The sequence below is a fragment of the Salvia splendens genome, chromosome 9 (assembly GCF_004379255.2).
Source record: "Salvia splendens isolate huo1 chromosome 9, SspV2, whole genome shotgun sequence".
Classification (NCBI taxonomy): Eukaryota; Viridiplantae; Streptophyta; class Magnoliopsida; order Lamiales; family Lamiaceae; genus Salvia; species Salvia splendens.
In genome coordinates, this window is record NC_056040.1 from 296,140 (window position 1) to 309,338 (window position 13,199).

Sequence of the window (13,199 nt, forward strand, 5' to 3'; positions counted from 1 at the left end):
ATTAATTAATACTAGCTAGCTACGTTTGACAAGGGAATTGTCCAAGTTTATGACTAAATGCCGAATTAATTTTCCATGCTAATTTAATCATAATATATAGGAGTAGTATTTTGGAAAATGTAGCTGTGACCAAATATTAGGATTACTATTTACTAGAGTAATAACAAATTAATGCTGACCCTTGTCTCTCAGCTGTCCAGCACTAAATTTACTCTACTTAAAATTAACAAATAAAATAAGTAGCACAGTGAATATCTATTTTTTTTAATTTATTAATATAAATATAAATATAAATTTTATTGTTTTATTTATGTATTCGGTCCCAGAAGCATTACGTCAATTTATTTTGTATGAAAGTCAGGAACAAAAAGGTTTGTATTTTTTGTAAATATTTATTTTATTTACAGAAAATATTGTCATGAAATGGAGTAATAAAAATATGAAATAGAACCCACGTGTTGTGTATACGAACAAGTGAATAAGAACATATCACGTGAATATGAAATACATTGATGAGGAATTGCATTATTGATGGGTCAAAATCACAATACTGTTGAATGTGAATTAAATAAATAATAATAATTTATTTTACTACAGTTATATGTATATTAATATTGAGACTACGATAAGAAAGTCATAATTAATTTCTTGAATCTTGTACTATTTAATCATTGCCCTAAGGTTAAGTTAACTCTGTAATTCATTTATTAATTTTAAGGCACCAATATATATTAATGGAATCATAACCTACTTCATGTTACTCATTATTAATCTTCCAAGCAAAGGCCAACAACCTAGCTTGATCTTATCTCTATTTAAATGAAAATTAAAGCAAAATGAGAATGGTAATCTTTATACAATAAAATCTAAATTGGGCAGCAAATATTAAATAAAAATTTTCATTAAATGCCACAAATCAATGAAAAAGATATCATGAGGATACTAATACAACGAATTCTTTTTTATTTAGAAGTTTATCATTATTAGCATACATGTCCAATTATTGACCAATATTTTAATCATTTTTATAATCACTTTTTTTCAAAATCTAATCAATAAATTACGCATCATTTATATCTGTTAAATTAATTAATTATACTTTTAATTAATTTCTACATGTTTCAATGTGGTAAATTAGAAATTAAAAAATGAGCGTAATTAGTAGTAAAAAAAACACTACCAATTTCAAATTCAAGGGGCAAAAATGGAAATTCACAGGATAAAAAGGCCAAAATGTAAAAAAAATTAATCCCAAAAAAGGCTTATAAAAATCTCGAATAAAAACACAGACATCTCTGCAGTTGAATTGGATTTTTCGAAGAACTCCATTGAAGAGGAGGGAGAGAAAGGGAGAACACATAAAGTGAGAGAGACTTGGGGGGAGAGGGGGAGAAGAGGAAGAGTTGCTCTCAGCAGAGAAAGTTGAGGGCGAAAGGGAGGTGCGTAGGATAAGCAGAAGCTACATTTCTCCACTTTCTTTCCTTTTTTCTGTGTGTAACGGTGATGGTGGGCCGGTGACATCGAATCTTTGGCTGACCCTTGCGAAAAGATTGAGTCTTTTTGAGCTATTCCATCTGGGTTTTGGTGGGTTGGTTGATAGCTGAGATGGAGGGTGCCCATTATAGGAATGGGCATCGGAGAATGGCGTTGTTCTTGGCGTGCTTAGCTGTCCTGATCTCGCTATCTTGCGCCGCGAGGCCTTCTGTCTCGAGGCAGAAGCTTCAGGTTGAGAAGCATTTGAAAAGGCTGAATAAATCTCCCATTAAGACCATTGAGGTAACTGTGGATTCAAAATTTTTTTAATCTCTATTTTTTAAGACTTTATTTTACTTTATCTTTTTGCTGGCAGAAAATGGAACTTCAGTTTTTCTTCTTCAGTGTGTATGTAGAATTACTTAATGAGTTTTACAGTAGTATTCCATCTTTATAACTTTTCAGAATGATTATTTTTGTTTTCCATCTCAAATTCATCATCAGTTGATAAATGTTGATGGGCCTTCACTGGTTTGTGCCATTAATGAGTTTATGTCGTTGAATCTTTTCTGTTATCTCCTCTCTCTCCCTCTCTCTCAGGCTATTTTAGCTCAATAAGAGATACTAGTATTTCTTTTTGTAATACTCGATATTCTATTATTGTGGTGATTGCCATTTGCTGAAGATATTGTGATTGAACAGAGCCCGGATGGTGATATCATTGACTGTGTCCCCATCTCTCAACAGCCAGCATTTGATCATCCCTTTCTCAAAGACCACAAAATTCAGGTTCTGTTGCAAAATACTACTCCATATTCTTGGTAGTACTATAACTGTGTACATGATTCTTTGTTTTTTCTTTCAGACAAGGCCTAGTTACCATCCAGAAGGGCTCTTTGATGACAACAAGGTGTCCAAAGGTCCTAAAGAGAAGAGCAATCGTATGACTCAGCTGTTTCATATGAATGGAAAATGCTCCGAGGGCTCGATCCCGATTAGAAGAACAAAGGAAGAGGATGTGTTGAGGGCAAGCTCTGTTAAGAGATATGGAAAGAAAAAGCACAGAAGCATTCACAAGCCGAGGTCTGCTGATCCTGACCTCATCAACCAAAGCGGTCATCAGGTATCTGGGAAGAACGTATAAAGATTCAATCTTGATAACTCGTGTGTTGTTTTTTGATGGATTCACTTCTCTTTTTGTGAAGTCATTTGTTGCATTTTAATGGGTTGGTTCTCGTTTTGGAGAGTAATCTGCTGTGTTGTGTAAATATTTTGACCAGCACGCGATAGCGTATGTTGAAGGAGACAAGTATTATGGTGCAAAGGCAACGATCAATGTGTGGGAGCCTAAGATTCAGCAGCCTAATGAGTTCAGCTTGTCTCAGATTTGGGTGTTGGGAGGTTCTTTTGGTGAAGATCTCAACAGCATTGAAGCTGGTTGGCAGGTTCGGAAAAACTTTCAATAATCACATAGAATCATAACATGTTAGTACATGGTGGTGTTAACCGATTTCACGTTGGTGTTTCAGGTCAGCCCTGATCTCTATGGTGACAACAACACGAGGCTTTTCACTTACTGGACAGTAAGCACGCACATTTCTCTCTGTATATCAAGAATGATTATAGCACAATTGTTATGTAAAGCTTGAGTTTTTAAATGCAGAGCGACGCGTATCAAGCAACGGGCTGCTACAACCTTCTATGCTCAGGCTTCATTCAAGTCAATAGCGAGATAGCAATGGGGGCCAGCATCTCTCCAGTTTCAGCATTCAGGAATTCACAGTATGATATTAGCATTCTTGTTTGGAAGGTAGAATCGAAATTCACTCCATAGTTTAATCACAGTTATCTCACTTTTATAAACACCCACTTTTTGAAAAAAGCATGGTCACTAAAAGATGCTTAGAATCTGGCAAGTTTCATTAACCTCGATTTACTAAGCTGCATTATGCAAAGATTATTGCAATGATGCTTGATGTTCTTGATTTCTACGACGTTCTAGGATCCGAAAGAGGGACATTGGTCTTGTTTGGAAGGCAGAATTCAAATTCACTCCATTACTGCTGACTTTGCTTACTTATGTGATGCCCACTGACATAATTTAATCATAATTATCTCTCTTCTATAAAGTTATGACCTTTGTATAATATAATAACACCTACTTTATGAAAAAGCATGAGCACTAAAAGATGCTTAGAATCTTGCAAGTTTCTTTAATCCAGATTTACCAAGTTGCATTTTACAAAGATTCAATCTTGCAATGAGGCTTGATGTTCTTGATTTCTACTACAGGATCCGAAAGAGGGACACTGGTGGATGCAGTTTGGGAACGACTACGTGCTAGGATACTGGCCGTCTTTCTTGTTCTCCTACCTAGCAGACAGTGCTTCCATGATTGAGTGGGGCGGGGAGGTGGTGAACTCTGAGCCAGAAGGGCAGCACACCGCGACCCAAATGGGCAGTGGGCGCTTCCCAGAAGAAGGGTTCGGCAAAGCAAGCTACTTCAGGAACATACATGTTGTGGACAGCACCAACAATCTTAAATCCCCCAAAGAATTAGGCACCTTCACTGAGCAATCCAACTGCTATGATGTTCAGACAGGCAACAATGAGGATTGGGGCCATTACTTCTACTATGGAGGCCCAGGCAGGAACCCCAACTGCCCTTGAACAAATTTGACTGAGAATCAGTCACAATCTGTATAATCAAAATCTATGTAACAACTTATATTTCTAGTTTTGTTAGGTTTGCTCAGTAAATGTAACCTATGTAGCAGGGAATTTTTGACCCTTTTCCTTTTCATGAAAATGTTGTCCATTAATCAGTTGAATGGAGCTTTCTTTCTTGCCATGAAAACAACATTTCTTGAGAAACCATTAAGGGCATCTCCAGTGGCATTCGTCCAGCAATAGCTCAGCCATAAACTCCTCCTGCTACATCATTGATGGGGTACGGACTAAACAAGCCCAACAGCAATGACGGCCCATCAGCCCGAAGCCCAAGGAAGAGTATGAGTTCGGCATGACCAAAGAGTTCGGATGAGTTCGGCATTACCAAAGAGTTCGGCCTCAGCCTACAGCTCGGTAAAAGCCAACCAATCAAGCTCTGCTCTCAGGTCGGCATCAAGCTCTACTCTCAGATCGGCAACCAAAGCAGTTCGGTCTCAGTATTCGACCGAACAAGGAGTTAGTGGACCCATGCAGGATTTCCACAACTTCCAACACACCCACTACCACGTGGCGTCAACTCAGGCCACGATCTTAGGCCATGACCTACACGACATCCACGACCTAGAGTGATGATGTAAGCCACGATCTTAGTTCAATGTATAAATAGAACTTAGATCTGGTAGAAAAGGGTGAGAATCTCTCTAGAGAAACAATCATATAGCAAGTCTGTGTTGTAAGCTGTATTTCGCAGATCAAGCAATACAAACCTGCCCCCATTTCTCCCCGTGGACGTAGATTTACCTCAGTAAATCGAACCACGTTAAATTCTCTGTGTCGTGATTTATTTTTACGAGCATTTATCATCATCGAAAATTCGCCGAATCATCACTGGCGCCGTCCGTGGGAAGCAGAGAACAAAATTTGTGATAAAGCGAATTTTTGATCCATTTTTTCCACCCAAAAAATGCATACCAGATCGCAGAGTACCCGTATTCCTGCCCGTGAGAACCAGGAGGAAGCCAATCCATCCCATAGGTCTGGAAAACAGCCTAGGGATAAATCCACCACCAGTTCTCATGGCGGAGGAACAAGCCGCTCCAAAAGCCGTCACACCGAGTCTTCCCAGCAGCCCGATTTGAACGGGGCTGTCAAGCTGTTTTTGGCTGAAAAGCAGGAGGAATTCTTAACCTTCCTGCAGAGAAGCCAAAAGCAGCCAGAGGCGAAAACGGCGGATTCTCTCTCTCCCTCCATACGAGACAGTCACTACCGCAGTAGTGTCGTGTCTTCCAGAAGAAAGAATCCTCGGTACCGGAATCACAGGAGAACTCCATCTCCTCCATACCGAAGAAATGTCGGGTTCGCCATGTACGGAGCATTGAGGACTCCGTTCTCGGACGATATTACCCGAACTTCCCTACCACAGAACTACCGAACTCCGTCGATAACCTATGACGGACTCGTGGATCCTCATGATTTCTTGGGACGCTATCAATATAACATGGCGAACCAGGGTCTCAACGAGGTCCACATGTGCAAGCTGTTTCCCGAGCTGCTTATCGGGAACGCAAGAAGGTGGTTCGATAGCCTCCCCCAAGGCAGCATTAGATCCTACCGAGATCTAATGGATGCTTTCCACAGGAGGTTCTTTCAGAAAGCGGAAGCCCGGATCACTTCGGCTCAGCTGCTTTCTATACGTCAAGGTCGCGACGAAAAGATCAGCGATTTTATGACGAGATTCCACAAGGAATGCCTACAAGTAGATAATCTCAATGATCTACTTGTCATTTCGGCATTCCAAAATGGAATCCTGCCCGGAGCTCTCTACAGAAAGCTCGTGGAGTGCGGTCCGCAAACAGCTCAAGAGATGTGGGACATTGCGGACAAGTTTTCTCGTGCCGATGAGGCAGACCGTCGAAAACGGTCTTTAGACAGCTCATCCAGAGAAGACAAAAAGAAGCCCGGTCATAGCGATCAGAGGCATCCTCGCCGAACACCTTCTCCACTAAAGGAGAGATAGCGGTCATCCGAGGTGATCGAAAAAGAGCAAGTGTGTTCGCAGATTGCGCTTAAAAGTGCCGAGCAATCAGTTCGGCACCATCAAGCATAGCAATCACAGCAGCCGGAATCAGAGGCCGGCGAAATGGCCGAAGTCACACCGGAGCCGAACTCGATGGTGTACGGCACTGAAGCCGTGATTCGGTTGAGATCGGCATATCCAGTCCCCGAACTCAATTTCTCCTCAGAAATGAATGGTGACGGACTAAGAGCCGAACTACATCTGGCCGAAGAAAGAAGAGAATTGGCCTGCATAAAAGCAGCCAAGTACAAGGAGCAAGTAGCCCGGTATTATAACCAAAGGGTGAAAAAGCTGCAATTTCAAGTGGGAGATCTCATCTTGAGAAACAACGAAGTAAGCCGAGCAGAAAAGCTGGGCGAACTCGAACCCACATGGGAAGTTCCATATCGGGTGTCAGAAGTCCTCGGCAAAGGGTCTTACAAATTGACTCACGTGTCAAGAGCACAAGTACCCCGAACATGGTACGTTTCCAACCTCAAAAAGTTCCATTTGTAAGAGACAGTCCGGTCAATGTGCTTTCTTTGGTTTGCTTGGTTTTTGTTCGTCTCTATGTGCTTTTTATTTGTCTATATGCCTTGTCTATGTGCGTGTCGTCTCTTACAAATGTTACTGAGGTATCTTGTTCTTCGAAGGCTGATCCCCTTCTTAGAACATATACAAGCTAAACGATCGTGAGTCAAAGCTTCTACAGAAGATACAAGACCACAATTCAGCTTAAACAAGCGGTTCGTCCGAAACGAGCTGCAACAAGCCCACGATTGTGCGTCAAAGCTTCTAAAGAGGATACAAGACCACAATTCAGCTTAAACAAGCAGTTCGTCTGAAACGAGCTGCAACAAGCCCACGATTGTGTGTCAAAGCTTCTAAAGAGGATACAAGACCACAATTCTGCTTAAGAATCAAGCACTTCGTCTGAAACGAACTGCAACAAAAGTCCGATTCTCGCGATAAAACTTGCCTGAATTAGGACAAGGGAAAGTCCAATCCACGCGATAAAACTCGCCGAATTAGGACGACCAAGTTCGGTCAAAGCAGTTTACCTCATAAGACCGAGGACGACCATGTCTAGTCAAAGAGGTTTACTGCATAAGACCACTTCGGTTAACTGGGAAAGTCCGATCCACGCGATAAAACTCGCCGAATTAGGACAAGGGAAAGTTCGATCCCAGCGACAAAAATCGCCAAATTAGAACAGACCAAAGACGAGTCCGGTCAAAAGATGTTTATTTCATCAGACCAAAGACAAGTCCGGTCAAAGATGTTTATTTCATCAGACCATAGACAAGTCCGGTCAAAAGATGTTTATTTCATCAGACCATAGACAAGTCCGGTCAAAAGATGTTTATTTCATCAGACCAAAGACAAGTCCGGTCAAAGATGTTTATTTCATCAGACCAAAGACGAGTCCGGTCAAAGATGTTTATTTCATCAGACCAAAGACGAGTCCGGTCAAAGATGTTTATTTCATCAGACCAAAGACGAGTCCGGTCAAAGATGTTTATTTCATCAGACCAAGGACCAAGTCCGGTCAAAGAAGTTTACTTCATAAGACCGAGGACAAGTACGATGAAATTTTTTCGCTAAGCTGTAAATACAGTGTTAGAAGCGAAAACAAAATTTCATTTATCAAATCTTGTTCGGCATACAACTCCGCTACCCTACAAAATGGCGTTACGCTATTACAAAGGACTATTCTACTGTCCAGGGTTGCTGAAGTTAAGCCACCTATCTGCAAAATCCTCTGGAAGCCGAGTTCGGTTGTTCCGAGCAGATGAAGAATAAGCAGGTCGACGAGATGCTATCCTCGACCCAACGCCTCTTCCCCGAGCCCGAGAAGTCCTAACACCTCGGCGATGAAGAGTCTCTGCAATAAGCATCTGCTGATCTTGCTCGCTCATAGTCACAACTCCTCGGCGAATTTCAGTCCGTCCCCGTCTTGACGATTCCGGTTGCTCCTGAGCCCGTTCTCGTCTTGACGTTTCCGGCTGTTCCGGAGTTCGTTGTTGGCTGGGAGTAGAATTTTGAACAAGGGAACCAGAGGTTTGATCTGGAGTGCGAGCATCTGTTGGCGCGATATGCCGGAGGAATCTCTCAATTGAGGGACGCCGGGCAAGAACAATGTCATACCGAGAAGCCCAGCGCCGCAATGATTTCACGACTTGTTGGCAAGCCGAGCTCTCCAGCGCATTGTTCCTCCGGAGTACATTATACTCCTCCCACAGTTCGTCAACTCGTTCCTGAACCTCTGATATGGTCATTCCCCCGCGCACACGGATGTAATCCTCATACGCAGTCCTCTCAGCAATGGCCGTATTCAGCTCGGCCTCCAGATCTTTCTTATCGGACTCTAAGTCCTTGATATCGGCCTCCAGCTTCACTAAACGAGCCAGAAGCTCGTCGTTCTTCGTCTGATCGGCTATAGCTCTTCTCTCAGCTTCGTCCAAAGCCGAAGAGTACAGCCGTTTCCAGTGAAGTATCTCCATCTCCTTGGGTACAAAGCAGCTATATCAGTTCGGCAGCTATACCGAGCAGATAGTAAAATACAACAGGAATAAAGGCGAGTACGAAAAGCTATACGAAGACAAATGTAGAGAATTTTTCATTCACAAGGAAAATTTTTTACACTAGGGCTTCAAGGCCATTTTACAAGGAAGAAACTAGACTAAGAGAAGGGAGACGAAATCATACTCCGCCTGCTTCGTCTCCGGCTCCTCGGTCTGGTACAGCTTCCTTCTCCTGGGCTACCTCAGCCTCGGCCTCGCCTCCTGCCGGCCTCGCCTCCGCCTCCTGATCGGCCTCCTTCTCCGGATGCCCGGCCTGATCGACTTCGGCCTCCCGCTCCAGCGGCCCGGCCTCACCCTCTCCGTTGTAAGTCGAAGCGGGTGAAACGGGTCCCACGGAGGCAAAGATAGCCTCCAGGTTCTCGTCCCGATCAGCTCGACAACTCCGGACTCGGTCTGCAGAAAGCAGGACCGAAGATGAAGCGAGCTCCTCAAGGAGCGGCAGATTCTGAAGCCGAGCTGCTATCTCTCGGCTGTACAGAGGCAGCACGACGTCGGCCCCCTGCTCGCCCTTATCGGCAATTAGCCTTACCAGACTACCGACAAAGGCCGAGAACTGGCTGCTCAAAAAGAGTTTCTCCGTGTAAACACGGAGACCCTCTCCTTGGGCAACCACGGCGGCAGCATCACTCCGTTTCGTCTGCTCTCGCTGGATGACGAGCTGGTTTTTGGCAAACTGAGCTTCATCCTGGGCCGAAATCCTAGCAGCTCTGGCTTTCTCAAAGTTTGCCTCAGCCTGCTCGGCCCGGTGACAAGCAGCCGCCAACTTCCTCTGCATCTCAGCATAGTCGTTGGACGCTTTGGAGAGCTCGACGGCGACGAGCTTGGAGAGCATATCGTTCCTCTGAAAATGGATAAGGAAAAAAGTCAACAGAGGGCACCAAAAATACAGGACAGAAGCCAAGCCAAAGAATCAAGAAGACAATTCACCTCGGCGAAGTCCGTGGGCCATAAAAATGGCTCACAGATATGCTCCGAAGGAGGCGCCAAGACCACGTCTTTCTCTGGCGCTCTCGGGGGCTTCTGGGTATTCCCCTTCCTACTTGCCGAAGTCGACTCCGGCTTCTTTGGACCCGAAGAAGTCTTTTGCCTCTTCGGATTCTTCTCGGCATCAGGCGCCGAGCTGGTAGCCTTCTCTTTCTCCGGCTCCTCAAGCTCGGAGGACTTTCGGATAGCCTTATTCAGCATGAACACTGCCAAAAAGCAAGAAAACAAGGTTAGTTTTCTTCGTTAAAGCAGTAGAGCATAAAGATAAAGAGAGATGCCAAAATTTTTTACACTAGGGCTTCAAGGCCATTTTACAAGGAAGAAACTAGACTAAGAGAAGGGAGACGAAATCATACTCCGCCTGCTTCGTCTCCGGCTCCTCGGTCTGGTACAGCTTCCTTCTCCTGGGCTACCTCAGCCTCGGCCTCGCCTCCTGCCGGCCTCGCCTCCGCCTCCTGATCGGCCTCCTTCTCCGGATGCCCGGCCTGATCGACTTCGGCCTCCCGCTCCAGCGGCCCGGCCTCACCCTCTCCGTTGTAAGTCGAAGCGGGTGAAACGGGTCCCACGGAGGCAAAGATAGCCTCCAGGTTCTCGTCCCGATCAGCTCGACAACTCCGGACTCGGTCTGCAGAAAGCAGGACCGAAGATGAAGCGAGCTCCTCAAGGAGCGGCAGATTCTGAAGCCGAGCTGCTATCTCTCGGCTGTACAGAGGCAGCACGACGTCGGCCCCCTGCTCGCCCTTATCGGCAATTAGCCTTACCAGACTACCGACAAAGGCCGAGAACTGGCTGCTCAAAAAGAGTTTCTCCGTGTAAACACGGAGACCCTCTCCTTGGGCAACCACGGCGGCAGCATCACTCCGTTTCGTCTGCTCTCGCTGGATGACGAGCTGGTTTTTGGCAAACTGAGCTTCATCCTGGGCCGAAATCCTAGCAGCTCTGGCTTTCTCAAAGTTTGCCTCAGCCTGCTCGGCCCGGTGACAAGCAGCCGCCAACTTCCTCTGCATCTCAGCATAGTCGTTGGACGCTTTGGAGAGCTCGACGGCGACGAGCTTGGAGAGCATATCGTTCCTCTGAAAATGGATAAGGAAAAAAGTCAACAGAGGGCACCAAAAATACAGGACAGAAGCCAAGCCAAAGAATCAAGAAGACAATTCACCTCGGCGAAGTCCGTGGGCCATAAAAATGGCTCACAGATATGCTCCGAAGGAGGCGCCAAGACCACGTCTTTCTCTGGCGCTCTCGGGGGCTTCTGGGTATTCCCCTTCCTACTTGCCGAAGTCGACTCCGGCTTCTTTGGACCCGAAGAAGTCTTTTGCCTCTTCGGATTCTTCTCGGCATCAGGCGCCGAGCTGGTAGCCTTCTCTTTCTCCGGCTCCTCAAGCTCGGAGGACTTTCGGATAGCCTTATTCAGCATGAACACTGCCAAAAAGCAAGAAAACAAGGTTAGTTTTCTTCGTTAAAGCAGTAGAGCATAAAGATAAAGAGAAATCCTCACCCTCGGCCTCTTCGTCCGAAGACGAGATATTGAACACGAGGTCGCCCTTGACGAGCTCAGTTTCCGAATACTGTTTCCTAATCATAGGAATCTTATTGAGCTCGCCCTCGAGCTCGGCCAACGGTTCTAACCGAGGATGGGGAATCACGGACTTCGGCCTTCTCCAAGGAAAGCCCGGAGCCGAAGTCCTATTATAAAAAAAGAAACGGTTTTGCCATTTCGGCCACTTGGTTTTGCAGAAGGCCCTAAAAGGCTGTAAGGGGATCAAGTAAAACCAAGATCCCTTCCTTTTAAACTGGAAAAAATTAAGGATTGCCCTCAGAGACAGATCCTTATCTAGCCTACGCAGTTCGGCAGCAAAAGCCGATAAGTGCCTCCAAGAGTTCGGAGTCACCTGACCTAAAGGGAGTTGAAAAAAATCAAGAAGCTCTACAAAAGGTGGGGGAAGAGGAAAACGAAGCCCGCATTCTAAGCAGGCTTCGTAAACGGTGGCATAACCCTCCGGCGGGTCGTTAGCCCTATGATCATCGTCGGGAACCACCACCTTCCCCCCAGGTAAAAAATATTTCTCGTGAAGGGATATCACAGTATCCTTACTCAAGATACTGTGAAAATACTCTACGGTCTTCTCCCCGGATTCTTTCCGGCTAGAAGACCCCTTATCCCCTTTCCTACCGCTACCCGACACCGAAGAAGAAGAAGAAGACATTTTTCTTACTTTTTGAAAGTGAAGAAAGTCTGAAGAAGCTCTTGAAAGCGGAAGAAAATTTCTCGAGAAAGAGAGAGTATAGAAGACGCAACAGCAAAGGTGTTCAAATGAGGAAGAAAGAGCATATTTATCAGATTCGGCGAAGATTTCAAAATCGTCGCACCGTTTCGAATCCCACCTTTTCAGGATTCAACGGCCGGATTTTACTGTCGCATTTAATGCAGTCACATGCAAGGCACGTCCCCTGACGTCAGCCTCCCCCGTACCTTTATCCAGAATGCCGAAGTGACTCGCTTCGCCGAAGTGATTCACTTCGTCTTTCGGGGGGGGTAGTGATGGGGTACGGACTAAACAAGCCCAACAGCAATGACGGCCCATCAGCCCGAAGCCCAAGGAAGAGTATGAGTTCGGCATGACCAAAGAGTTCGGATGAGTTCGGCATTACCAAAGAGTTCGGCCTCAGCCTACAGCTCGGTAAAAGCCAACCAATCAAGCTCTGCTCTCAGGTCGGCATCAAGCTCTACTCTCAGATCGGCAACCAAAGCAGTTCGGTCTCAGTATTCGACCGAACAAGGAGTTAGTGGACCCATGCAGGATTTCCACAACTTCCAACACACCCACTACCACGTGGCGTCAACTCAGGCCACGATCTTAGGCCATGACCTACACGACATCCACGACCTAGAGTGATGATGTAAGCCACGATCTTAGTTCAATGTATAAATAGAACTTAGATCTGGTAGAAAAGGGTGAGAATCTCTCTAGAGAAACAATCATATAGCAAGTCTGTGTTGTAAGCTGTATTTCGCAGATCAAGCAATACAAACCTGCCCCCATTTCTCCCCGTGGACGTAGATTTACCTCAGTAAATCGAACCACGTTAAATTCTCTGTGTCGTGATTTATTTTTACGAGCATTTATCATCATCGAAAATTCGCCGAATCATCAATCATCAGTACTAAAAATCCTCCTGCCACATCATCAGGATAAACAAATAGCCCAGCAATAGCTTAGCCATATCACCCCTAATTATATAAAACAAATAATTGACAATCACACAAAATACGGAATTAAATTTACGACACAGATACGGGAAAATTCAATTATTTTATTTAAATTTTAAAAAAAGTACATTTTAAAATATTACATAATTAAAAAAAAAACTAACGCCATGCAATCCTCCGCGCCCACAACTCTTCAATTAAATCCTTTTGGAGTCGAATA

General features: G+C 44.7%; 1 protein-coding gene across 2 annotated transcripts; it reads left to right on the forward strand.

Moving 5' to 3' along the window:
• The first annotated feature begins 1,300 nt into the window (after positions 1–1,300).
• LOC121746438 lies at positions 1,301–4,330 on the forward strand. Of its 2 annotated transcripts, none has more exons than XM_042140269.1 (7): positions 1,301–1,776; positions 2,176–2,262; positions 2,339–2,596; positions 2,754–2,918; positions 3,003–3,056; positions 3,137–3,283; positions 3,476–3,722. In XM_042140269.1, the coding sequence occupies exons 1-7, from the start codon at positions 1,606–1,608 to the stop codon at positions 3,566–3,568; spliced, it is 975 nt and encodes a 324-aa protein (XP_041996203.1). In that variant the 5' UTR covers positions 1,301–1,605; the 3' UTR covers positions 3,569–3,722. The 2 variants fall into 2 exon arrangements, with proteins under 2 accessions (XP_041996203.1, XP_041996201.1); XM_042140267.1 differs by lacking the exon at positions 3,476–3,722 and adding an exon at positions 3,766–4,330 and having other exon boundaries at positions 1,303–1,776.
• Positions 4,331–13,199: the final 8,869 nt, after the last annotated feature.